This window comes from Pichia membranifaciens, assembly GCF_001661235.1.
Source record: "Pichia membranifaciens NRRL Y-2026 unplaced genomic scaffold PICMEscaffold_1, whole genome shotgun sequence".
Lineage (NCBI taxonomy): Eukaryota > Fungi > Ascomycota > Pichiomycetes > Pichiales > Pichiaceae > Pichia > Pichia membranifaciens.
In genome coordinates, this window is record NW_017566982.1 from 338,478 (window position 1) to 364,106 (window position 25,629).

Sequence of the window (25,629 nt, forward strand, 5' to 3'; positions counted from 1 at the left end):
CAGTGTAGAGTTCCCTCCTGTTCTATTTTTCAAAGAACGATCGACCTTTTGAGGTGCAACGTAGCCAAGGCTGAAAAAACACGCATCCGGTCCAGAGCTGATAAGGGTGTCTCTCTGCTCCACAACGTCCATGCCGTACTTGCCTAATTGGGAACAATGCGCTGAAGACGGTTGCGCAGTCGTTAGCGCGTGATGAACGACGAACTGGTGCAGATAAGCCTGTGGTAGCCACTTGCGAGATGGCAAGCTGAGCAACATTCCACATGTTGGCAGGCGCCACATTCTAGATTTTGGTCAGATATTGCATACCGGAAAAGGGTGCGTCTGATCTAGTGTCTCGGCGTGGACGTAGTCCCCCATGACGAGTTTCTGCACGAGGCCCAGGAAGCGCTTACTGTAAACTCTCTGGATTGTAGTGCTACTGGCCTTTAAACATTAGCTTGCTCATCTTCCTGGTCTCGATCAATGCTCTTTTGCCCCAGAGTGTCCCTTTTGAATTACCCGATTTGGCGACGAACCAAAGGTTTTCCATTTACATGTTTGCTTTACAACAACTGTGCTGTCGCGGGGGCTAAAGCTGGCCAGCGACGCGTCGGCGGAAGGCAGCAGCATTTTTCTCGGAGAACAGAGTCAGCACCGCAGTCAGATAGATAATGGAATATATTATCGCTTATTTTTTATATTTCATTCGAAAACATCGACCAGGACCTGTTAATATCGTACTGTTTGCACGGTATTCCTGGTCCAAAAACAACCTCAGGTAGAGCCACAGGCAGAGTATCGAGCACAAAATAAAGCAACATGGATTCTCAGACAATTGGTATCCTTGGCGGAGGCCAGCTTGGCCGAATGATCGTTGAAGCAGCAAACAGACTCAACATCAAGACGGTAATCTTGGAATCGGGCGCAGAATCCCCTGCAAAACAGATCAACGCCAACGGCGAACACATCGACGGGTCGTTCAACAACATTGAGGACATCAGAAAGTTAGCTGCAAAGTGTGACGTTTTGACAGTCGAGATAGAACATGTCGACACCGAAGCCTTGAAGACGATCCAGAAGGAGACTGGCGTTAAGATCTACCCTTCTCCAGAGACACTCGAGATAATCAAAGACAAGTACCGTCAGAAGGAGCACTTGATCTTGCATAATGTTGCTGTTGCCGAGTCCGTCAGCGTTGAGAGTACTGCGAGCGCCTTGCAAGCTGTTGGTTCGAAGTTCGGGTATCCGTACATGCTCAAGTCGAAAACTATGGCTTACGACGGTAAGGGGAACTTCGTGGTGAAGGACGCCTCGTACATTGATGAAGCGTTGAAGGTGCTATGCAACAGGCCCCTATATGCTGAGAAATGGGCCCCTTTCGCCAAGGAACTTGCGGTCATGGTTGTGAGGAACCCAAGCGGCGAGGTGTTCTCCTATCCCACCGTCGAAACGATCCACAAGGACAACATTTGCCACACTGTGTACGCACCTGCTAGAGTTAACGACACTACACAAGCCAAGGCACAGCTGTTGGCTGGAAAGGCGGTTTCGACGTTTGCTGGCGCCGGTATCTTTGGTGTTGAAATGTTCCTGTTACCAGATGGTGAGCTCTTGATCAACGAGATAGCACCAAGACCGCACAATTCAGGTCACTACACCATTGATGCATGTGTCACATCCCAATTCGAGGCCCACATCAGATCGATCACCGGCCTACCAATGCCAAAGAACTTCACCTGCTTCTCCACCCCACAAACCAACGCCATCATGCTCAATGTTCTGGGTTTCGACGAGCCAAACGGGGAGCTTGAGCTCTGTAAAAGAGCTCTCGAAACCTCCAACAGTTCTGTGTATCTCTACGGAAAGTCCACCAGACCAAAGAGAAAGATGGGCCACATCAACATTGTTTCAGGTTCCATGTCCGACTGCGAGCGCAGACTTGCATACATCGAGGGCGGCAATGTCTCACCTGAAAGCATAAAGTCCACAGGCACCATTCCAGGCACTTCTCTGTCTCCGCTAGTCGGCGTGATAATGGGTTCTGACTCAGACTTGCCTGTCATGTCTGCTGGATGCAACATCTTGAAACAATTCGGTGTGCCTTTCGAAGTCACCATTGTCTCCGCACACAGAACCCCACAAAGAATGGCCAAGTACGCCATTGAAGCTCCAAAGAGAGGTTTGAAGTGCATTATTGCCGGTGCCGGAGGTGCTGCACATCTACCGGGAATGGTTGCTGCCATGACGCCTTTGCCTGTTATTGGCGTCCCAGTGAAAGGATCCACTTTGGATGGTGTTGACTCTTTGCATTCGATTGTCCAGATGCCAAGGGGGATACCCGTTGCCACTGTTGCCATCAACAATGCTACAAACGCCGCCTTATTAGCCATTAGAATTCTTGGCGCTTTCGAGGTTAAGTGGATCACCGAGATGGAGAACTACATGAATGCCATGGAAGACGAAGTTTTAGGCAAGGCCGAAAAGCTTGAAACTGGCGGGTACGAAGAGTACCTCTCCACATATAAAAAATAATAATTCTTTAAATCTAAATAGATTCAGAAAACCGGACACACGTTAGCTAACACAGTAAAGTAAACTCGTAACAAGTTCTCAGTAAACAGAGGAAAAACCACCTTCTGCCCGCTGTGGAGATCTCCCTCCTGTCCAAGTGCAGCCTCCGTAGCAGGAGAACGTAGAGAAAGGCTGGGCTTTCTCGAGAAAACGGAAAACAGATAGTGTGCAGGCACAGGGAAGAAAACCTTCCCGATTCGGAAGGCAACATGAATTTTCAGCATGAGAGAAAAAGAAGACATCCTTGCAGGCCTTCTTTCTGTCAAGCTGTCTGCCGTCCCGCTTCAAGACTAAAGTCTTCTTGAACTTGCAACTCACAAAGCGCTCAAGTATGCTGTGCTCATCTGTGCTGAGAAGGGCGGTGTATGCTAGAACTTTGGGCCAGACAAAACGATTTTTTTTCTCTTCAGGTAACTTATTATCGTCGATACCGCCTATTCCAGACAACGCTCCGACTCTTGATGAAAACACTGAGTGGCTTAAAACCTTGAGTAGGCACAAAACGCTAGAAAGTGATAGCTCACCGGAAGAGGAAGTTACTTACAGAGTCACAGAAAAGTCTGATTTGGAAGACCCGGAGAAGAATGAACAATTTGTGAAGTTCAAATCAAAGAAAACGAAGAGAACCCACACAGTGGTGACGCAAGCTAGCGAAGAGAACAAGTATCACACTGTGTCGGTGCTTGCGTCTGATTTTTTCATCTCTTCTTCTCCATTTTCGTCGATGAACTCACGAAGAAGGCCGAAGGCTGAATCTGTTCAACCTTTTTCAGATTTGAGGGTAGTCAAATTAAAATCTGGGAAAGGAGGAGATGGTGACGTCTCCTTCTATAGAGATACCGGTATTGCTGTGGGGCCACCTGATGGTGGTGACGGTGGTGATGGAGGTGATGTCTATGTGATGGCTGTGAATGAAATTAGCTCTTTGCATAACCTCAAATCCCGTTACATTGCTGTAGACGGCTCTAAGGGCAAGTGTGCTCAGTTGGACGGTAAGAAAGGTGACAGTGTGTATTTAACTGTTCCAGTTGGAACGCATATCAGGTGGTGTCCTGATCCAAAGGAGATACGCTCATTGCAGAAGGAGAATTATGACGACAAAACCTTTCACATAAAGTGTGTTTCAGATGAGTTCGGTTCATTTTTGCCTAAGTTTATACAGTTTTTCAGAAACTCGTTTCAATCTGGTAAGGGTTGGAATTTCAAAGAGAAGGACGAAAGCTATCATGCCCAAAGAGAATATTTCAACGAACTTAATGAAAGGGTTGCTATCTTTGACGACCAAATCAAACAAGGCGAACTGGCTACCGATACGTTTCCTCTCGACGGAATTGATCTTGATAAACCTACAGAGGAGCCAATTCTTTTGATGAAAGGTGGAAAGGGGGGAATGGGGAACATGCATTTTCTTACACCAAACATCCGAAATCCACGTTTTGCCAAACAGGGGAGAAGTGGACTTGAGGAATTCTTTATCTTTGAATTGAAACTACTTGCTGACCTAGGATTGGTGGGCTTACCTAACGCTGGAAAATCTACGTTATTGAGAGCAATATCTAACGCAAAACCTCGTGTTGGACACTGGAAGTTTACCACTTTACAGCCCACCATTGGAACGATCCCACTAAGAATCGACCAACCACCATTCACAGTCGCTGACATTCCTGGTATTGTCAAAGGAGCAAAGGATAACAAAGGCATGGGCTTGAATTTCTTGAGACACATTGAACGCTCTGGAGGCATTGTCTTTGTTGTTTCCCTTGGATCAGAAAATCCAATAGATGACATGGAGATATTAATTGGAGAGTTGGGAGAAGATAGATTGTCAGGTAAGAACGTCTTGATTGTTGCAACCAAGGCAGATGTGGAGGGCTCCCGTGAGAAATTTAGTGAATTGAACGCTTTTGCCAATCAACGAACGTGGAAATGCGTGCCTTGTTCAGGACTGAAAAAAGAAAACGTCGAAAGAGTTATAGAGTTGATGGCCGAATGTTCAGGGAGATTAGATCACAGTTAACGATTATACCTATCTAAATTATTTACTATTATACACTTAATTGATACATGTACATACCACCAATAATTAATGTGGAACTTAAAGTTTGAAAGAAGACACCAACTTGCTATGAAGTAACAGCATCTTTGGAGAATCAATTTCTCCATAATAACCCAAATATTCGCAGAGCTCAGCTAACTTGCGCTGAAAAGTATAATGATAAGAGTCAATTCCTTTGATTAAACTGGAGAGTTTTTCCTCTTTCTTTACATTGTTGAACTTAATGGACAGGTTCAATTTATGTTTATAGATATTGAGGAGGTTTTCGTCCATTAACAACAACGCCTTTCTTAGTGACATCACATACTCGTGAAAAACAATTATCAATGTAAACAATTCATAAAGGCAGCTGGTCAGCTCTGATTGTGAAAGTAATAGATCGCACATGGAAGAACTCAAAAAATCAGTCATCTGAAATTTGAATACACTCAAGTCAAAGGTCCTGTCTCCTTGTTCAATATCTTGAAACATTTTAGTGATGGTACTCCAATGGTTATCAATCACATCATATTTGAAATAAAACGTGTATATCCTTATGAAATCAAACATCTTGGTGTGTATAAATCTGCACCTTTTGATCCATTTTCTCACTCTTTTATCTTCAAAAGTCCAGGTCCAAAAAGTTTGATAACCCAATTCTCTCCAAGATTTTTCAAACCTTTTTTCTAGAAATTTAACCAATGCTGAGTGTCTAAACAATATCTGATACTCAAGCTTTTGAGAATCTATGATAACTTGATTCAATGGAAATGGTATTTCAACGTCAAGATTAAGCCTGCTTATGGTCAATTTATTACACCGCCTTCCTTCTAGATCAGCACTTTTCTCTGAAGACCGAGATTGAGAGTTGCTCTGAACGTTTGCTTTCAACAAGTCAGTTAGTTTTCCAAAATCTGGAGCATTTAGAATCTCTGATGCATCTGTTACTTGTGTTTTGATGATATCTAGAATATCTTCCAATAATGAATGTTTTTCAAATTTAATTCTCAACAAATCTGACACCAGCTTCTCAATGCCTGTCTTATAATCTGTATCATATGCATTCTCATAAGACCGTATAATTTCTGTGCTGGCTTTATTGCTAAAACTTCTTTTCAGCTCGTGATTGGAATCATTCAAAAACTTATCGAACAAAGCGCCATCTGTTAGTAGAAAATACTTGTTCAACAGCGAAACAAAGCCAAATAAATGATAACCAGAAGATAGCAGTTGGTAAATCAACTTGTTTGATCGTACGTAAGCTTCATTAATAATCAGTTCAAGGTTTGTATCCTGAAGTGACTTGATTGGGTTGAAGGGACATGATTTTATCAGAGTCTGACAATTACACTCATTTATGATGGATTGATTTTTTCCGGTGAAAAATACTTGTTTTTGAAAATCTATTGGCTCAAATTGCCTCAACAAGCCTTCCCTTTTTATCGCATATTTATTCATCCAGTAATATGAATTGTACACGGAGGAGTCAGATTCGGGTATAGACTTAACAATAAAGAACTCATGAAATGGATCCAATATTTCTCCATATTGTAGCCACTTATTCAACGTTTGAATGTAAAATATACTGACAAATTCATATATGTGGTGAAATAAGTTATAGGATCGATCATTTCCACTGAAATTTTCCAGTTGTGACATTATAATGTTCAACACAATTCCACCCTTTACGTGTCTAGAGTTCTGTGAGTCTAAGAAAACATCATCCATTATATTCGTACCTATATCTTCTTTCAAAGACCTCATAATATTTTCAAATCTCATATCCAGAAGATTTGAGTTCTTCAGACGTTTGGTGTTTTCTGCAATAATCAGTTGAGTCAAATCGTATAGTAGTTGCATAGATTTTGCTATGCTCGGTACCTTAGAGCTTGGTGTTATATCGTTCAGCTTTTGATGCAGTGATATTATAGAAAAGCTAGTTTCTGTATCAAACAATTCAAACAAGGTACATACTACCGATCGATATTCTTGAAGGTAATTTCTTATATACTGACAGAGTCGACTTAGTACTTTTCCATGGCCAGCCTTGTTGAAATACTTTTCAAAAAAAGATAATGCCGAATAAAACTTACCTAACTGAGATATCTGTTTTGCAAGATCCTTGAAATTGATATCAATATCCTTGTTTATTCTATAGGTCAATCCCTTGAAGCATTTAAAGAGATCGGTTTCGTCTACTTCTTGTGAGTATTTGATGTATATTCCCTCTTTACCAGTAATCACATAAAGCAAATCTCTGACAATGGCTGCTTCTCGATCCCTAGAGGACTGCATTTCGCTGAGTGGTACTCTAGAATCATGTTTCAAACTTTGTTTACTTTTGCCAGGAAGCGATAACTTGGTAAAATCTCCCAAAAGAAACGTTTCTGCGTCGACTTCTTTCAAAGAAATAGACACATAACGTGATGTATCCATGTTTTTTGAAAAGAATAATACTAAGGAAAGATGCTTAGTGATAGATATGAACTCTCTCTTTAACTGTCAAAGAGTTTGAAGACCGGTAAAATCATGCTTGATGAAACTATAGAACGGGGACCGCGTTTGGAAATAATGCGCCACTATCAAAAATATTTTGGTGACAAGTGCAAGACTATATCTCCCTCCAAATTTTTTTTTTCAATTTTTTTATCTCCAATAAAAACTTTCACTAAACATTGTCCGGGTTAAAAAAGTCCCTATCGTTTTAAATAGGGGTTCGAACCAAAGAAACAAACATGGCTAAAAGAAACAGAGCTGCAATATTACCTACGAACTTTGCTTTGTTGCAAAACCTAGTTAGGAGAGATTCAGAATCTTATTATGAAGAATTTTTACAGCAATATTCACATTATGAATCTATGAGAGACATTTTTTTGCTTAATCCTTCCACCGAAGATAGTGAAGAGTTTGCAGAGATAATCAACTTTATGTCTTTTGTGTGCGCATCCTACCCTAAAGAAACAGCTAAATTTCCTGATGAATTAGCAACCATTTTGACAAAAAATCACGCCGAACTTGATCCGGAACTCAGAGAAAAGATTGTGCAATGCTTGGTTATGTTGAGAAACAAAGACATTATTACGGCTGAGTATCTCATCAAAACTTTGTTTCCGCTATTATTTGCTTACAGCTCAAATACCACCAACGGATCTGGTTTCCATTCCAAAGCACTAAGAAATCAAATATATACGGCCTTGATTTCCCTGCTCAAATCATGCAATACTGGCGCTAAAAACCAGAAGTTGAATAGAACAACGCAAGCTTTGTTATTCAATCTTCTTGATCAAAAAGATGGTAACGGTGTATGGGCAACAAAACTCACTAGGGAACTTTGGAGAAGAGGTATTTGGGATGATTCAAGAACTGTGGAATTAATGACGCAGGCATGTCTCCACACCGATCCTAAGGTTGTTATATCTGGTGTTAGGTTTTTCCTTGGCGCCGACAAGGAAAGAGAGCAAGCTTTCGAAGAAGAATCTGATGAGGATGAAATAGATCCTAGCGCACTCAGACACAAGATGCAGGTCAATAAAAAGAGTTCCAAAAGAGGTAAGAAATTGGAATCTGTGTTGAAAACTGTAAAGAAAAAGAACTCCAATAAACACTCTGCCACTTATTTGAACTTTAGTGCAATCCACTTACTCAGAGATCCTCAACAGTTTGCTGAAGTGATGTTTGAAAATAACTTGTCTGGAAAAAATGCAAACAAATACGATTTAGATCAGAAAATTGCCATTATGAGTTTGGTTTCGAGGTTAGTTGGTACTCACAAGTTGACTGTTTTGGGCTTATATTCATTTTTTTTGAAATATCTTACACCTAAGCAAAGAGATGTCACGCAGATTCTAGCTGCAGCTGCTCAAGCTACTCATGATTTGGTTCCGCCTGAATCAATCAATATGATGGTTCGTAAAATTGCTGATGAATTTGTTAGTGATGGTGTGGCAGCTGAAGTTGCTTCTGCTGGTTTGAATACTATACGAGAAATCTTAGCCAGAAACCCAGCTGGTATTGATGAAGATTTGTTGCAAGACTTGACCGCTTACAAAGGATCCAAAAGTAAGGCAGTTTTGATGGCAGCCAGATCATTAATCTCATTGTTTAGGGAAGTTGCACCAGAAATGTTACTTAAGGCAGATAGAGGTAGAGCTGCTACAATGGGTCTTATTCATAATGGCCCTAAAAATTTGCCTCAATTTGGTATTGAAAAAGACACTACAAATGGTATTCAAGGTTTGGAACTTTTGGCTAAGTGGAAGATGGAACAAGGACTGCTTGGCAAAGAAGGTGAAAATGATTGGGATGAGAAGCCTTTCGAAGAAAATGAAGAGCAAGATATTGATGATGTGGAGGGTGATTGGGTGGACGTTAAGTCCGATACTGAGATCAATTTGAGTGGAGATGAAGACAACGGTGAACTTCCAAAAGAAAGAAATGGTATAAAGAAGAAGTACCTAAAGTATATGAGACAGCATAAAAAACGGAAAGCCTCCAAGAACGATGAGGATGACTCCGATTTAGAAATGTCTGACGACGAAGGTAACTCTGGTAAGGGTAGGAAGAAAACCAAAAAGCAACTTGAGTTAGAAGAACGCAAATTGAAGGAACAAGAAGCTATTAGAGAAACTATGAACAGCGTTTTGACACCTGCGGATTTTGCCAAATTGAAAGAATTGAATGCCGAAGCTGGTATTGAAAGTGTCACCGGACATAAACTTCGTAATGAAGATGAAGTTGACTCTTCAGACTTGGTCAACGTTGATAGACGCAAGATGAACAAAGAAGAAAGAATTGCTGGTATTATGGAAGGTAGAGAAGGTAGAGAGAAGTTTGGTTCTAGAAAGGGTAGAAGAGATGCTCCGCACTCAACAACGAATAGAGAAAAGGAGAGAAAGAAGAACTTTGTTATGATGGTTCACAAAAGGGCAGTTCAAGGTAAGAAGAAAATGAGTTTACGTGACAGACAGAAGGTCTTAAGAGCTCATATAGAAAGACAAAAAATGGGTAAATAGTTCGATCTTTTCTTCCATACTTTATAACATCTAATTATTACTTTTATACAGCTTAAAAATATGTGTGACTAGGATTTTGTTAGTTTGTCTCACTTTTTGCCTGATTTCTTTGGCTTTTTGTGTTTCGTTATTTTTCCCTGCTTTACCACTTCACCATTACGTTGCATTTCTTTTTCTCTCAACTTTTGCTTTCTTTCACCGAAATTTTCTTTATCCATATCCATTCTGGCATCAACTTTCGCTGCAAACGTAGCTTTTAGGGAATCCTTGATAACAGCATTATCAGTCACCTTTTCGTACTCGCTCATTTTGCGTCCTGTACGGTCTTCAATCGCTAAAATTCTGTCCAAATCATTCGGCGTAACAAAAGAAATGGCACTACCTTTTCTACCAGCTCTAGCAGTTCTACCTACCCTATGGATGAAATCGTCTGGATCTCTTGGAATATCATAATTGACAACAAGCTCCACCGAAGGGATATCCAAACCCCTACCACCTAGATCAGTGGAAACCAATATTCTTGCTGCACCGGCTCTGAATCTATGCAACGAATTCGTTCTTTCAGACTGGGGCATTTCAGAGTGCAAGGCTGTTACCCTGACGTCTAGAGCTTTCAAAATTCTTCTTATAAGCTCACAGGTTTCAGAACGATTGACAAATATCATAGCCGTGGATTCTTTGAACTCGTCTGTTGTCAACAAGTTGTGCAAAATAGCTTCTTTCACCAGGAACGGTGTTAGTATATAAGACAATGATAGTCTCTCTGGTATCACAACATCATCAATCTTATCTAATTCATGTATGAACACATCATCACTTTTATCTTTCAATGATCTCACGGCATCTGTAACAGTTGCTGTAAAGAGTAGAGTTTGTCTCTTACTAGAATCTGGAAATGCTTCAAAACAGGTACCTAAATGTTCAGTGAAAGAACTGGTCAAAAGTCTATCTGCTTCATCAAGAACCACAAACTTGAGTCTTTTTAAGCCGTCAACGTCATCTGGATGTTCTCGTATGATATGTGCCAGTCTACCTGGAGTTGCAATAACAAAGTCTGGGTTGTTCTTCAAATTGTTGCTTTGTTCTATCATACTTTGACCACCTATTATCAATGCTGTTTTCAAATTCACGTTTGATCCCATGGCGCTAAATTGTTCAGCTATTTGCATCGCCAATTCTCTTGTTGGCGTCAATATCACACCATAGATACCACATGGGTCTTCTGCCCATTTGCTGAGCATTGGAGCAGCAAAAGCTATCGTTTTACCGGAACCAGTCTTGGCCCCACCAATACAATTTTTTCCTTTCAAGATTTCAGGTATGGTTCCCGCCTGAATGTTCGTTGGGCGGGTGATTTTCACCCCTGAAAGCGTTTCACATAACCATCTCGATACCCCTAGTTCTTTAAACGAAGACATATTTGCTGACAGCTGAATTTGACTTGGAGACACAAGCATATAGATTTTTCAAGAGGTTTCCGTTATCAGTTATTTCAAGTGATATATGTATCTGACAAAATAGGTGAAAAAAAAAATCTCTTGAAGCACAGCCGTATTTTTTGCTTTGGGTCGATCGACTCAAAATTCGCTTTCGCCAGATTGCTGAGTGGGATTTGACCGGTCTACTTCAGATGGAAATGATCTGACAACGAGTTCAGATCAGCGGAAGTTTGCAGGTTAACCTCTGAAACAAATAGGCTTTCCCCAGTCTTTCAAAACGTGAGATCCCCATATCCCAATGATTGACCAGTTTCTCATTTTTGACCCCACCGGAACTGTACGTTTCAATTACCAACCGGAAAAGAATTATGCACGTGTAGCAAATGCCTTTATCAACGATGTGCTTATCAATAAACGTAAGATGAGGTACGTGGAAGGTTCAGAGCTTGCCGAAACTACGAATAAATACAATGAGCAAAACGCAACCGCTGCTGCTGAAGCAGAAGCAAATGACGCTTTAATTAATGACGACAATGATGTCAGTGACGAAGAAGGAGAAACGGAAGCTGAAGATGGAGATGGAGATTCAGATGAAGACAGCGACGACAACACTGCAAAGACACCCAAAAGAAAGGCAAAGCAGAAAGAAGAGGAGGAAATACAGCGGTATGCTGATTCTGACATAGACCTGGGGAGCTTTTCCTTTGACGGACACAATTTGAAGTACTTAATATGGACGGACGATGCATCCAAGAGCAAGCTCTACTTTACAATGATATATCCTTCTTTGGTGACAATAGAGAAACCTTATGAATTTCTAAAAAACATGAAGATTCTTTACGAAAACTCTTCTACAGACATACAGAAATTCGAGAAGTTCTTTACTTTGAGTCTTAATGAAATTGGTCAAGTTTTGCCTCCTGTGGATGATGAAGAACCTGTGGCTAAAGAAACGCAAATGGCTTCAAGTGCTGGAAACAAGAAGGAAGTCAAGGAAGTCAAACAATCTGGAGGTAAAAAAAAATCAAGAAAATGGAATGCAGATGGCTCATTTTATGAGGATGACAACAAGGGATCGTCGACCCTTGATTTTTCTTCTGCAGGAGCAAAATCATCCGGAAGTAATCAGACTAGTTCAAACATCAAGCAACTTGTTGGAGATCGAGCAACTTTTGGTACCAAGACCTCTGATGGGTTTTTGGTCAATGATCTTTCCGATGAAATGAAAAAAATCATCATAACTTCTAAGAAGAAAAATGTCGAGAAGGAAAAAAAGTCAGCCACTTCAAGTGCTTTCGGATTTTTGAAGAATTATATTGGTGGTAAAAAGATCACAAAAGAAGATGTCGGAAAAATCAAGTCCGCTATGACACAGCATTTAATCAAAAAGAATGTCTCTCCCAATGTGGCGAATTCGTTGATGGCAGAAGTAGAAAAAGACTTGATCGGTCAAACTACTGAATCGTTCACTTCAATTGAGGAGACTGCGAAAATGTCCCTTGCCAAACAACTCAGAAAACTTTTAACCCCAGATTCTTCTATTGACCTTTTACACGAAATACAGGAAAAAAAAAGCGGTGGCAAGGGTCCATATTCGATATCTGTTGTTGGTGTGAACGGTGTTGGTAAGTCCACTAACTTATCCAAGTTGGCATTCTGGTTATTGCAAAATGACTATCGTGTTTTAGTTGCTGCCTGTGATACTTTCCGTTCTGGGGCTGTAGAGCAGTTACGTACTCATGTGAACAACTTGGTACATTTGTCACCAAACAAAAAACAAATTGAGCTTTTCGAATCTGGGTATGGTGGTGCAGATCTCGTTGCTAAGATTGCAACCGGTGCAATTAAATACGCTGCGGAGAACGGATTCGATGTTGTTTTGATGGACACCGCAGGTAGAAGACACAATGATTCTCATTTAATGGCTCCATTAGCTTCATTTGCTAGAGCTGCAAAACCTGATAAAATTATCATGGTTGGTGAGGCTTTAGTCGGTAGTGATTCTGTTCTACAGGCTCAAAATTTCAACAAAGCATTTGGTGCAAACCGGCATTTAGACTTCTTCATCATCTCGAAGTGCGATACTGTTGGTGATCTGATTGGTTCAATGGTGAATATGGTTTTTGCTACAGGAATCCCTATATTGTTTGTCGGTACTGGACAAACATATACAGACTTGAGAACTTTGAGTGTCAACTGGGCCGTAGATATGCTCATGGCATAACACTAACATTAGATGTATAAACGAATTAATATAAACTAATTTCGAAAGTGGGTTTCACGGTTGAAGGAAAAACGATTGATGGTCGTGTCATGATACTGATTGAACAGTATCACCCCAAAGAGACACATCTATACGATTTCTTCATCTTCTAGGTCCAGATCGTCCAAATCTTCCATAATCAGTGCAGCCCTTTCTGCCTCTTCATGGAATTTTTTCAAACCAGTTAAATCTTCTAGATAGGTACTCTCGTTCAAAGATCTCTTAACGAATTCCCATCCCTCATCGTTGAATGCCTGTATAACGGGTATAGAGCAGGCGGTACAACATTTGAAGTTATTTGAACTGACTTTCAGCAACTCAAAGTTATGTAGAAAGCCTCTTAGTTGATGGGGCAATGAACCTAGGATATTTGACCGATCCACAGCTACATGTTTGGAATACTGTCTTTCTGGAGTTTGCAATACTGAAACAAACAGCTCTGTTGCCAAAGACGACGCCATCAAAGCCACACCTGGTCTTGTAACGGTACACATCTGATCTAACGTTCTATCTGATGTCGAGTCCGTCGGAGCCACAATATCATTGCAGAAATAACATCCTAGTCTTCCACTACTTTGTTCGCTCAAGCTTTTGGTTGGGTCAACACAACCATGTCTCATTACTAGGTAGCTTTCAAAGCCCAAAGCTGCATTGATGACAATCTTATTCTTTGAATTTCCCAAGACAGTTGGTAGCCATCTGGCCTCTCTCGAATCAAGCAAGAGGAAAATCGCATCATGTTCATCTACTAGTTTTTCCAACTGTTCAAAATCCGCCCTTTCCTTCACTTCATCTTTGACTGAATGTCCAATCATAGGAACTTCAAGAGTAAATCCGGTTGCATTAACCAAGGGGAATATTCTTTTCAAGTTTGCAGCTGCAGTTTCAGCCTTTGGTGACCCGCCATCCAAGCAATCCGCATAATTGAATAAAGGCTGTCTGACAGGATTACTGAAAGATACTTTACCGTTATCAACAAAGGTAATTTTCCGGACACCCCAAGCGAGAAGGCATCTGGCAGTATAAGACCCTAAAGTTCCTGACCCCAAAATCAGTACCCTAGAATCTTTCACAAGTTGTAGATTGAGCTGCGGAACCAATCTCCATTTCATCAACTTGAGGTTCAAATCTATTGCTTGATCCGCCAATTGAAGAGGATCAATCAAAGAACCTAGATTTGCCAACTTTGGACCCAGTTTCCCGCGTGAAGTTTTCTCCCAACCTGACACTGGGGGAAGATATTGTGGATCAGTCAGCTCAGTCGAGTTATAATTTGCATTCTCCAGACAAGTAGTGAAGCTCAAACTGGGCTGGCTGTGTTTGACGACTTGCACTTCAACTTTGTGAAAGTTGTAGTAAGCCAAAGCAGAGAAAAAGTTCCGGAGAATGTAAGCAGTTGTATTCTCATATGAGCATGTGTCTATGAACAAGATCTTCAAGAACGATTTATCTTGATCAAACAGGCTTGTAAGCGGTAACAAGGAGTCATCAGAGTCAGACGAAATGACGTAAAACTGTTGCTCGAAAAGTCGATCTCGAACGTTGAATTGGACGTTCGGCGACGTTTTTATCTGGACCCATTCTGACTGTAGCTGAGGAAAGGCAAACCAGTAATAAAACTTGTACTTCTTCAAGTCGGCGTACGACAGCAGTATGAACGACGAGAGAATTGACGGATCCTTGGTGAAAGACCCATCTTTGATCTTGTTCCATATAGAGAGGGCTGACTCCGTCAAAAGATCTTTCTTATTTACGTTTTTGAATTCCTCTATCGAGTTCACGTTGAATAGCTTCCCTCTCGAAAGGAAAAAAGACTGCGGAGGCAATTGTTTTGCCAGATAGGAATCGCCCTTAAAGCTGGAGTCAGAGACATTCAACGAGGGAGGCTGTTCTGTGCCCAAAGCGGAGTAATTATAGTAAGCAACAATGTCCTGAAAAGAAGTGTCTAACTTCAGCACATCCAATTTGAGCGCAGACAACTCCACAAAGAAGGACGAATCTGCGTACGAAACTGCGGGAGCATACATAAGCTGATCTGTCATGGTCAGTCAAGTTTTGAATGGTGTCTCCGATGCCTTCCGTGCTCTTTTTGCCTCCTGAGAACCATTCTGTTGACAACCCCGGGGTAAACCAGACGAGGCAGGAAGATAGATAGATAGATAGATAAAGGCTAGAGTGACAGCCATGAGCAGATGGCGTCGACGCGTCGATGCTACTCCGGGTTCTCCTTCGGGCCCTCCTGAGATTTTCTCAAATTTGTCAGCCAGAGGAGGAGAAGAGCAGGTCAAGTAGCCTGTTCCAACAAGGGGTTTCTCATCCCCGGAAAGGCCCAGGCGCAGGTGAGACACCACAAGGAAGCCGATACAGACATAGAAACGATGATTGCATCCAGACAGGGTATTTTTGCGAAAAGAGGGTTGGCATTCCAACCTCAAGCACGTCTTTTCCACGCCAGCAGATGTGCACAAAAGGTCACCGAGGTGTCGACCATGGAAGCATTCCGTGAGACCGCCATGAAGTCACCCATTGCCTTTGTTGACTTCTACGCGACGTGGTGTGGCCCATGCAAGATGATCTCCCCGTACGTGGAGAAGTTCAGCGAGATGCACAAAACCGTCGACTTCTACAAGGTGGACGTTGACGAGGCCACGGAGGTTGCTCGTGATTTTGGGATCTCGGCCATGCCAACGTTCCTGCTTTTCAAGCACGGGAAGGTTGTGGAAAAGATCGTCGGGGCAAACCCACAGGGCATCAACAGTGCGTTGATCAAAGCGACTCAAGCTTAGACTGGTATATTCATAAACGTTTGTAAAATTCTGGATAGGTGAAAAGAAATGAGCTCAATCGACCCCCGGGCCAGTCACGGTGACTCCTTGCCGTTCTCATGCGGTATGTACGCACTGGGTAAAGTATGTGTACACGGTTGTTACACAGGGGGTTGTAGTCCATGCTATATAGTAGAAAAAAAAAAGCTGAATCAGTCTTCTAAGTTCATCTCGTCCAACTCGTCCAACAACTCGTCTATGTCAATTTGAGGAGCATCGTCATCCTCAGCGTCGGCATCCTCGTCGACCATATCGTCGGGGTTGACTGGCTTGGGCACCTTGTCGGATTTGTACAAGTTGATGTTCTGTCTGAGCTCCTCGTCCTCCTCCAACTCTTGCAAGAACAACTCGTAATCTCTCTCTGCACGCTCCTGTTCTTGCTTGGCCTGTCTGGAGTCCAACACCTCGGTGGCGACAATGTCCTTTCTCTCGTTCGCCATTCTCTTCAACTTCCAGTGTCTGTTCTTGGTGCGCTTGTTGGATCTGAGGTAGTGCTTCTTCACGAGGACAACGTCGACAACGTTGTCTGCGTCCAACTCGTCAAAGAGATCGCTGTTGAAGTTCGAGTTCTTCAAGTAGTAGCCCATGGCAGAGTCTCCCGGATGGAGAAGCCCCCCCAAGTGCGATCTGATGTAGAACTCTTCGTTCGAGGACCCGCCCATGTCGCTGGCCCGGACACACGTCACGTCGGCCATCAAGTATTTGCCTCTTCTCTCCCCCGTCGGCTCGACGTCCAAGACCATGAACTCGACAAGCTGGGTCACGTCGGCAAGCGACTGGAAGCCCCAACGCCAGTACACGGTGGCCTGCATATCTTCTATGTGCAAGTTGGCCGGGTCTATGAACTGGATGGAGTTGGTGATCTTGGAGCACAACACCAACCGCGAGATGTTGCCCATGGACTTGGCCAACTTGGCTGGAAGGATGACCAGGTCGTCCTTACAGATGGGGGCGATTTCGACCGAGTACGAGAACTTGTAGACGGAGGTGCCGGAGTGGATGTCCGCCGTGATCAACTCCTCCGACTTCTTGGACTTCATTGGCACGGTGGAGTTGAGGAAGTCCAACATCTTGACGGCGTGGTTCTGCTTCGCGTAGTAGAAGTCCAACCCGTCCTTGTTCTCCTTGATCGAGATCGTGTCCACGTGAGCGTTGTACTTGAGAATCAACTGCTCCAAGTACAAGAACGTTCTCTTGTGCGGAACCTTCTGTCTGATCTGCACCGCGGTGTTCCACGTGTGGGCCGTGTACGACTTGGCGCAGTCCGGACACTGCATCGCGATGACCACGTACTCCACCTCGAAGCTCTGCTGTATGATGGCGTTCGAGAACGCCTCCCCCTGCACCGTCAACTTCACCCGGACTCTTCTCGAGTGCGGCTCCGTCCAGATGAACGCAGCGTCGATCAACCGCACCTTGTTCAACCCTTTCAATCTTCTGAGACAGAGTGCTAGCAACTCTCTCGACTCCAACTCCGCCTTGATCCAGTTTGTCGGCGGCTGGAGGAACCGCTCGCAGTTTCTGCAGAAACTCAAATTCGCCTCTCTTGGGATTCCGTTCGTGATGTCCACGTTCAGCTTGATGCAGTCGTAGCACATCACCAATCCCGTGGATCCGTCCATGGGAACACCACAGTTGCAACAGAGCACTGTGGCCTGGCCCTGCCCCGCCACCCCGTGCGAGTGTGTGTCGATGTTAGAGTAGTTTGACATCGTCTGCTGCTCTTCCTGATATATCTCTCTGTCTTTTCTGCTGCTCTTCCTGCTCTGTGCCGTCCGAACTCCTCTTTCTTCCTCTAAATCCACTTCCTGCCTTCTTGCAATTCATGATAGAGTGAAAAAAAATGCAAAAAAATTGTGTACCCGAAAAAAATTATTTTTTCAGTGCCCTGCGGCACATTTCTCCTCCTCCTCCGACGGCGATAAAGGCCCAGTGGCCAGCAAAGAGGGTATTGCAGGGGCGCCAAGACGGGGGGCAGGGACCAGACTGCGTCCAGATGCTGGCGGCGTCGCCAGACGGTACTTGAGGCTCTGTTGATGCCAGCAGCCGTCCGCAGACCGCCCGCAGCGGTGTGTAGAGGCCGCTCGGAGCGGGAGAGGGACGATCGGCCCCCCGAAGACGGAAACGGCCGTCTCCGTCGGCGACGATGCCGTTGCGGTGCTGTGTGGCCATCTTCACGTCCTCGGGGGCTTATCGGCGCCACAGTCGGACGCCCGGAGCGTGGAGGGCGGGTCCAGAGCGCAGTGCCCGGCAGCATGGAGAACACAGCACGCAGAGCACGTCTGCCGAAGGACCGTGGGCCCCGTCCGGGGCCACAGAACCAAGGCCTCAAGGCGGAGCCGCAGGACCCAGGCGTCTCGTCGGCGGCAGCCAGCGGGTCTGTGTCGGGCTACCGCAGCACGCTCCACGAGCTCACAAACATGCTGCTGGAAACAGACCTCATGGTGGACAACACCACCAGCGAGCCCCGGGACATCCTCATGACGGAGCGCACCGCCCTCTCGTGGGTGAAGTTCAGCATCACGCTGGCGGCGATCGCCATCACGATCGTGACCAACTTCCGTCTCGACACCTCGGGCGACGGCGGCGACGGCGACCGCCGGCCGCCGCCGTGGGTGCCCCGCTTCAGCTACGGCGTGTCCATCCTCTTCATTCTGCTCAGCATGGCGACGCTCTTTGTCGGCTGTCTCTCGTACTTCCAGAGCATCTACAACTACAAGGCGCACCGCGTGAACACCTACTCGCTCAAGACGACGTTGGGCTTTCTCTTCGTCGTGGGGCTCGTCTTGCTTGCGGTGAACGTCGTGTTCGTCGTCGCCGTCGACGCATGACCCGTCCGCCCTCCTCATCTGCGGCTCCTCTTCCCCTCCTGCTTCTTCCCTGTATACTGCAAAGGCTTTCGATAAAGTTCAACACCGCTGCGGCCCCCGGGCGCGGCCCAGGCTCGGCCTCGCCTTCTCTGCTCATGAGCTTTGTTTACCGCATGGAAGCGTGTTGGATGAGAACGAGATGGAGACGGAGCGGACGAGAAGCGGACGAGGGACCAGAAGCAGCAGCAGCAGCGGCAGCAGCAGCAACAACCAGACGCACAGAACCAGCATGTCGGACATACTAGCGATCGACTACTCCCTGATGTCGTCCACGCTCTCGAAGGAGGAGATCGGCTTGTTGCAGCAGTACCAGTCTCTGGCGGCCAACCTCACGGCAGTCAAGGCCAGACTCGAGGAGCTGAACGAGCAGATCAGCACGGCGGACCCGCAGAACGTCGCCAACTTGGCGTCGCTGTCGACGGACCTGCAGAAGGCGCTGGGCGTGTTGAGCACGGTGTTCAAGTCCACGGTGCACAACGTGCTTCTGCACGTGGACTCGAACCAGCTGCTCGACGGGTCCGGCGCCAACTCGCTGAAGGACAGCGACAGCGTCGCCATGGACTACATGGAGGACGAGCACGCGGGCGGCGAGGGGAACGCCGAGGGCAGCGGCGGCAACGGTAACGGTAACAGCAGCAACGGCAACGGCAACAGCAACAACAACCCCAACGGCGCAGACGACGACGAAGACGTCGACCTCGGGTCCGGAATCGACGAGGAGACCATGGACGCCGTCGACAGAATCCAGCACGAGCTGGCCATGTCCGCGGACATCCACCGCCAGATCGCCGACCAGCTCGAAATAAACAACCCGGACGACTACTAATTGTCTCTCGGCTCTCCCCGCCCTATCCGTTTGTATAATACCATATATATCTACTGTATCGCACATAATGTTCATCTTTGTATTCTAAACTAAACAGCACCCCTTGAGGGAGAAGGACAGGCGTTCTCGACCTGCCGGCAAATTACACAACTCGTTCGGCCGCCCGCACTCAGACATCAAAGATGACAACCTTACCGTCATTGCCGGAAGAGCTGAATCTTATCAAGCCGCTCGCCTCAGACTGGAACGGTCTCAAGGACGTGATGGTGTTCTGGTGGACGGTCAACAAGGTGTTGCTCTTTGGCTCGCTGGAGCCCTTCAAGTCCATCTGTCTGAACATGTTGAGTGCACTCTGGTTCTCCACCACGTTGGCCTTCTTCTTCTTCGGGTCGTCGATGGCGTAGGTCTGCTTCCAGCCCTGCGAGCCACTGCCCTCGAATACAATCGGGTGGCAGTCGTAACCAGCACACACCAGTTTCGAGGGGTTGACAAAGACCAACGAGGTGAACGGCAAGTTGGAGGTCTTCACCTTGACCACGTTGCTCACCTCCAGTTCTCCGGCACCAGGGTACACGACAAAGACACTTCCGTCGTGGCCCACGCCGGCAACAAACTGCAAGTCGGGAGAAAACTTGACATCCTGGACCCATGCGTTCAGATTGACGTCCAGACACAGCGTCTGGAAGGGCAACCGCTCACCCCAGATGGTGGCAGCCGGCTTCGAGTCGACCCCCTTGACAAACGTCGAGAAGACCCGCAGGTGGCCGTCCGTGGACCCGGCAGCCAAAAGAACGCTGTTTTCGTGCCAATCCAACGACAGAACCGTGGACTTGATTGGTCTCTTGATGTGTTTGGCGATCCACCAGTCGTTCTCCTCCTCGAAGTAGCACACAGAGATGACGCGTGCAGACGACCCGACGGCAAACTTGGCGCCGTTCGGACACCACTTCACACATGTGGCAGCCCTGTTGATTCTCAACAAAACTAGCGTCTCCTTGTACGACCCGTCGGCCTGCGGAGTCCACACTAGAGCGTTTCTGTCCTGCGAGCAGGTGACAATCTTCCCATCTGCAGAAATGTCCACCGCGGTGACCGGCTTGTCGTGGTGCTTCAACGTTGTGATCAATTGCGGCTTCGATGGGTTCGACAGGTTGAAGATCTGCACGTCCTTGTCCTTGGTGATGGCCACGTTGCGGCGGTCTGCCGAGAAACAGTGATCGTAAATCGGGGTTTTTGAGAGAACAAAAGGAATTGACATCGGATTCTGGTACAGGAGTATAGCGCTCTACTGACGGATGGCTCTAGGAATCTCATAAGAGAGTGTAGCTGGGGTGGTTAGCTTTCTGTCTGCTTCTTACGCCGCCTCCTACTCAGCATCTATGTGTGTACTGCCGGCAATCCCCCCCCCCTCACTCTCGCTCTCCAGACTGCTCTCGCACTCATGTTTTTCCACCCGGGCGACAAGGGCGATTCCGCAGAAGTGGCAAAGACAGCTATGTATTATTGTTCCTTCAGAGTTGGTGAGCAGATGGTAGTTTGGACAGCACAGAGGTCTAGAAGGCAAAGCAGAGAAAGAAAGGACAAAACACAATATGGAGAGATTACAATCGCTTTTGGGCGGCCGCATGGGCGGCATGGGCGGCATGGGCGGACCAGGGTTCCAGGATTCGCCTGCGATCGATAATGCAGAAACCGTGTACATATCGTCACTTGCGTTGCTCAAGATGCTCAAGCACGGGCGTGCAGGTGTTCCAATGGAAGTGATGGGGTTGATGTTGGGCGAGTTTGTGGACGACTTCACGATCACAGTTGTGGACGTTTTCGCCATGCCCCAAAGTGGTACCGGAGTGTCTGTCGAGGCTGTTGACGACGTGTTCCAGACCAAGATGATGGACATGCTCAAGCAGACCGGTAGAGACCAAATGGTTGTTGGCTGGTACCATTCCCATCCAGGTTTCGGGTGCTGGTTGTCGAGTGTCGATGTGAATACGCAGCAGAGTTTCGAGCAGCTCAACCCGAGATCCGTTGCGGTGGTCATAGATCCAATCCAGAGTGTCAAGGGTAAGGTTGTCATCGATGCGTTCCGCTCGATTCCCTCGCAAGTTCTGATGATGGGTCAGGAACCCAGACAGACCACGTCCAACGTGGGGTTGCTCAACAAGCCAACCATCCAGGCGTTGTTGCACGGGTTGAACAGAAGTTATTACTCGTTGAACATCGACTACAGGAAAACAGAGAAAGAAACAGATATGTTGTTGAACCTACACAAGAAGGAATGGACAAGCGGACTCAAATTAAAGAACTACGACGATCAAGACTGCGAAAACCTCGAAGGCTCGAAGAAGCTCATCAAGGTGGCCAAACAGTACGTCGAAAGAATCCAGGAGGAGAAGACTTTGACAGAAGATCAACTGAAAACGAGGTACGTTGGTAAGCAAGATCCTAAGAAGCATCTCACAGCAACCGCAGAAAACTTGATCGAGGACAACAATGTATCCATAGTCACAAGTAATGTTAATAGATTAGCTATATAACCAAATAACAAAAGAATCGGATTATCTAAACCGAAAGTCATTTTTCCCAGATTTGTAGCTGAGAGTTGGCAATGAAAAGAAGCTCCTTCTCCACCTCTTTCACACCGACTCCGTCAAACTCCATCCATCTTTTCCTCGACTTGTCGAGTACTTGTACCTTACTGTCTGTGATATTGGCAAGAAGCTTGTAATTAGTCCGCTCATTCAACTGGAGGGTGTTTGGGTCAAACTTGACAATGCTCTTGTTCAACTGCTGTTCAATTCCCTCTAGTTGTACGTCATTAGTTCGATCAATGTAAATGACTAGATACTGGGGAAATTTGAGGACCTGATATCCTTTTTCTTTGATAAGCGTCATCAAGTCGTACTGTTCGATGGATAAAGACGTGCTGCCTTTGAAAACGGACTGTTGCGGTAATTTTACCGTGAGATTGATAAACTTTATTGGTTTTGCACCGCCCTTGCTTACAAGCTTCCCGGTGAAAAGATCTTTGTATAATTTCTTGTTCTCTTTCATCAAAGTGTTCAATATCCATGTGTAAAACAGCCGGACATCGTCAAGAATTTTTGTCGGTAGCCGGCACGACAGTAGATAATATTCAATCGCAAAAGATGAAGTGAAATTCTTGAAAAGGTAAGGGGACCAAATTTTCTTTGTCAAATTGGACAGTTGATTCGACAAGGGCGTTGATTCTGAATTTTTGTATTCAAGTAGATGATCTCTCACTAATGGCAGATGCAAAAGAGCGTAGTAGAGTGTGTTGTGTTTCAGTATAGAATTACCCTCTTTGGCATCGAACCTCGTATCAATAATATCTGACATATAATCATTCACTAGAGGAACAAATCCAACATCGTAAGCTTCGCCTGCCATAGTCTTTCCTTCAAGAGGCCGGCTATCAAGCTCCGAAATCAGCTGCTTTCCGAATTTTGGCTGCAATAACAGCTGTATGTCACGTAGATCTTTTGACCGATTTTCTGATAATACCAGCTGTTCTGGCAAAATGATGAACTTAGACGTTTGGGTGTTGATGTACACATGATGATTAGTATCTACCGCATGCGTAAACGCAGGAGAGGATAATGATGCTCCCTGAAGGTACCTGTTACATACGAGACAGATGTGTATGTTTGTAGTTGCAAGACTTACGCTGCATATCAACGGCATGTCAAAGTTGAGAACTTTGCGATTAACCGTGTCCAAATAAATATCGCTGTCCGTATATTTCAGGCCAACTGTTTCTGTCCGCACAGTATCTTCTAAGTCGTCAAACTCATCTGACTCTTCCGCCTTTCCATTTCCATTTCCCTTTTCATTTTCATTTTCATTTTCGTTTCCACCGTCGTCTGTAATTTCACTTTCAATTTCTTTCTTTTGTTTCTTTCTCGGCACTTCGTCTAGTACACCGCTCTCAATGCCATTCTGCTCAGTCAGCAAGTGAATCTTTTGCCTGGACATTTCTCTCAAACAACTGTACCCACCTCCGCTCAAGCCCTCTCCTGCTTCTCCGATATCCAAATGTTTCTCAGAGCTAGTTCAAGTCGGCAGTTTTGCTCCGAAACATGTCACAACACGGCAGCATTGCCCAAACAGGTAATTGCTCCGCGAAAGTGGGTCCTCTTCTCCGTAAGGCACGGACCGAGGTGAAGATGGGGGAAGATAGATGGGCTTAAAGGATCGATGTGTAAGTGCACTCCTGGAAGGAAAAGACTGCTGATGATGGCCGGTCCTTATGTTGCACAAAGGGGTTAGCTGGATTAGCAAAAGAGTCATTTTCACAGCGACGACAATAGCCACAAACATGAAGTATCCAGCAAAAGCACATGCGTTAAAGGTAAAGAACCATTTTCTAGCTGAGAAGAAGTCTGAGAAGAAAGATGGCATTGCGTTTTTCATTGCATCTGCAACTTATACCAACTATCCCTACTGTGACCAGGTTGCCCCTTTGAGACAGAATAGATACTTTCATTATTTGTCTGGTATTGATCAGATGGCAGGCGCTTTCATTCTTTTCAACGTTCTCAATGAAAAGCTCACGTTGTTCCTTCCAAATATTGATGATGAAGACATCATGTGGAGTGGGCTGCCACTTTCCCCAGAAGATGCTCTTAAAGAGTACGATGTTGATGAGGTCTTATATGCAAAGGATGTTACCAAAACGTTGGAATCTTTGAAATCTTCCAATTTTGATATCTACACCACTGACACCGATCAATATTCAAAGGCTGCTTTCGCAAAACTGGTGATCCCAAAAGACACTTCGTTTTTCTACGCTTTGGACGAGTCCAGATTAATAAAGGATGAGTTTGAAATCTCATTGATGAGACATGCTGCTGAAATTACCGACAACTGTCATATGGCTGTTATGTCTGCATTGCCTATTGAAACTAACGAAACCCATCTTCATGCAGAGTTTGTATACCATTCTCTCAGACAAGGATCGAAGTTCCAATCGTATGACCCTATCTGCTGCTCAGGTCCTTCCTGTGGCACATTGCACTATGTCAAGAACGACGATCAAATGGATGGTAAGACTTCTGTGTTGATCGATGCCGGTGCAGAGTGGAAGTGTTATGCATCTGATGTTACTAGATGCTTCCCAATCACCGGAAAGTTTTCCAAAGAGCACCTTGATGTCTATGAAACTGTAAGAGATATGCAAGCGCAAGCTATGAAGGAAATTAAGCCAGGTGTCGCATGGGAAGATCTTCATTTACTTACGCACAGAGTTTTAATTAAGCACTTTTTGGAGCTCGGACTTTTCCATAATGGTACAGAAGATGAGATATTCAACTCTAAGGTATCAGCTTGGTTCTATCCTCACGGTTTAGGACATTTGTTAGGAATGGATACGCACGATGTAGGTGGAAATGCAAACTATGAGGATGAAAATATTATGCTAAGAAATTTAAGACTGAGAAGAAAGTTACAAGCTGGTATGGTCATAACCGATGAACCTGGTGTCTATTTCTCCCCATTCTTGCTGGAGCACATATCTGAAGAACAGGAGAAGTTTGTTAACAGAGAAATTGTGCACAAATATATGTACATTGGAGGTGTCAGAATCGAGGATGACATTTTAGTTACTGCTGATGGTTACGAGAACTTGACCGGTATAACCAGTGACCCTCACGAAATTGAAAAGATTGTTCAAAAAGGTCTTAGTAAAGGGAAGGGAGGATTTCATGTTATAGCCTGATTTTCTTGTATTATTATCGTCTAAATTACACTTGAGAGTTTACATAGGTTTGTATACATTTTTATTCACCGA

At 45.0% G+C, this 25,629-nt stretch overlaps 15 protein-coding genes across 15 annotated transcripts; 9 read left to right on the forward strand and 6 right to left on the reverse strand.

Annotated features, from left to right (window-relative positions):
• The first annotated feature begins 703 nt into the window (after window positions 1–703).
• On the forward strand, window positions 704–2,583 carry PICMEDRAFT_14037 (hypothetical protein). Its single transcript, XM_019160195.1, has one exon. The coding sequence runs from the start codon at window positions 802–804 to the stop codon at window positions 2,512–2,514; it is 1,713 nt and encodes a 570-aa protein (XP_019019580.1). The 5' UTR covers window positions 704–801; the 3' UTR covers window positions 2,515–2,583.
• A 270-nt stretch (window positions 2,584–2,853) lies between these two features.
• On the forward strand, window positions 2,854–4,793 carry PICMEDRAFT_14038 (hypothetical protein). Its single transcript, XM_019160196.1, has one exon. It carries the CDS (start codon window positions 2,885–2,887, stop codon window positions 4,568–4,570), a length of 1,686 nt encoding a protein of 561 aa, XP_019019581.1. The 5' UTR covers window positions 2,854–2,884; the 3' UTR covers window positions 4,571–4,793.
• A 275-nt stretch (window positions 4,794–5,068) lies between these two features.
• Window positions 5,069–6,892, reverse strand: PICMEDRAFT_21593 (hypothetical protein; the record flags this gene model as incomplete). Its single annotated transcript, XM_019162212.1, has 1 exon — window positions 5,069–6,892. A coding segment is annotated over one exon (1,824 nt), but the record flags the coding sequence as incomplete, so codon positions are not given.
• A 431-nt stretch (window positions 6,893–7,323) lies between these two features.
• On the forward strand, window positions 7,324–9,600 carry PICMEDRAFT_70103 (hypothetical protein; the record flags this gene model as incomplete). Its single annotated transcript, XM_019163551.1, has 1 exon — window positions 7,324–9,600. The coding sequence occupies one exon, from the start codon at window positions 7,324–7,326 to the stop codon at window positions 9,598–9,600; it is 2,277 nt and encodes a 758-aa protein (XP_019019583.1).
• Window positions 9,601–9,689: 89 nt separating this feature from the next.
• Window positions 9,690–11,018, reverse strand: PICMEDRAFT_28835 (hypothetical protein; the record flags this gene model as incomplete). The annotated part of the gene is made up of 1 exon (XM_019162557.1): window positions 9,690–11,018. One exon carries the CDS (start codon window positions 11,016–11,018, stop codon window positions 9,690–9,692), a length of 1,329 nt encoding a protein of 442 aa, XP_019019584.1.
• Window positions 11,019–11,337: 319 nt separating this feature from the next.
• On the forward strand, window positions 11,338–13,263 carry PICMEDRAFT_29998 (hypothetical protein; the record flags this gene model as incomplete). Its single annotated transcript, XM_019162619.1, has 2 exons — window positions 11,338–11,469; window positions 11,674–13,263. The coding sequence occupies 2 exons, from the start codon at window positions 11,338–11,340 to the stop codon at window positions 13,261–13,263; spliced, it is 1,722 nt and encodes a 573-aa protein (XP_019019585.1).
• A 128-nt stretch (window positions 13,264–13,391) lies between these two features.
• On the reverse strand, window positions 13,392–15,344 carry PICMEDRAFT_70106 (hypothetical protein; the record flags this gene model as incomplete). Its single annotated transcript, XM_019163552.1, has 1 exon — window positions 13,392–15,344. One exon carries the CDS (start codon window positions 15,342–15,344, stop codon window positions 13,392–13,394), a length of 1,953 nt encoding a protein of 650 aa, XP_019019586.1.
• A 336-nt stretch (window positions 15,345–15,680) lies between these two features.
• PICMEDRAFT_70107 (hypothetical protein) lies at window positions 15,681–16,088 on the forward strand (the record flags this gene model as incomplete). Its single annotated transcript, XM_019163553.1, has 1 exon — window positions 15,681–16,088. One exon carries the CDS (start codon window positions 15,681–15,683, stop codon window positions 16,086–16,088), a length of 408 nt encoding a protein of 135 aa, XP_019019587.1.
• Window positions 16,089–16,279: 191 nt separating this feature from the next.
• Window positions 16,280–17,839, reverse strand: PICMEDRAFT_70108 (hypothetical protein; the record flags this gene model as incomplete). Its single annotated transcript, XM_019163554.1, has 1 exon — window positions 16,280–17,839. One exon carries the CDS (start codon window positions 17,837–17,839, stop codon window positions 16,280–16,282), a length of 1,560 nt encoding a protein of 519 aa, XP_019019588.1.
• Window positions 17,840–18,547: 708 nt separating this feature from the next.
• Window positions 18,548–18,958, forward strand: PICMEDRAFT_70109 (hypothetical protein; the record flags this gene model as incomplete). Its single annotated transcript, XM_019163555.1, has 1 exon — window positions 18,548–18,958. The coding sequence occupies one exon, from the start codon at window positions 18,548–18,550 to the stop codon at window positions 18,956–18,958; it is 411 nt and encodes a 136-aa protein (XP_019019589.1).
• A 268-nt stretch (window positions 18,959–19,226) lies between these two features.
• PICMEDRAFT_9018 (hypothetical protein) lies at window positions 19,227–19,823 on the forward strand (the record flags this gene model as incomplete). Its single annotated transcript, XM_019165055.1, has 1 exon — window positions 19,227–19,823. One exon carries the CDS (start codon window positions 19,227–19,229, stop codon window positions 19,821–19,823), a length of 597 nt encoding a protein of 198 aa, XP_019019590.1.
• A 169-nt stretch (window positions 19,824–19,992) lies between these two features.
• Window positions 19,993–21,081, reverse strand: PICMEDRAFT_70111 (hypothetical protein; the record flags this gene model as incomplete). Its single annotated transcript, XM_019163556.1, has 1 exon — window positions 19,993–21,081. The coding sequence occupies one exon, from the start codon at window positions 21,079–21,081 to the stop codon at window positions 19,993–19,995; it is 1,089 nt and encodes a 362-aa protein (XP_019019591.1).
• Window positions 21,082–21,415: 334 nt separating this feature from the next.
• On the forward strand, window positions 21,416–22,357 carry PICMEDRAFT_70112 (hypothetical protein; the record flags this gene model as incomplete). Its single annotated transcript, XM_019163557.1, has 1 exon — window positions 21,416–22,357. The coding sequence occupies one exon, from the start codon at window positions 21,416–21,418 to the stop codon at window positions 22,355–22,357; it is 942 nt and encodes a 313-aa protein (XP_019019592.1).
• PICMEDRAFT_82835 (hypothetical protein) lies at window positions 22,326–24,064 on the reverse strand. The gene has a single exon (XM_019164995.1). It carries the CDS (start codon window positions 23,814–23,816, stop codon window positions 22,395–22,397), a length of 1,422 nt encoding a protein of 473 aa, XP_019019593.1. The 5' UTR covers window positions 23,817–24,064; the 3' UTR covers window positions 22,326–22,394.
• Window positions 24,065–24,159: 95 nt separating this feature from the next.
• Window positions 24,160–25,557, forward strand: PICMEDRAFT_70114 (hypothetical protein; the record flags this gene model as incomplete). The annotated part of the gene is made up of 1 exon (XM_019163558.1): window positions 24,160–25,557. The coding sequence occupies one exon, from the start codon at window positions 24,160–24,162 to the stop codon at window positions 25,555–25,557; it is 1,398 nt and encodes a 465-aa protein (XP_019019594.1).
• Window positions 25,558–25,629: the final 72 nt, after the last annotated feature.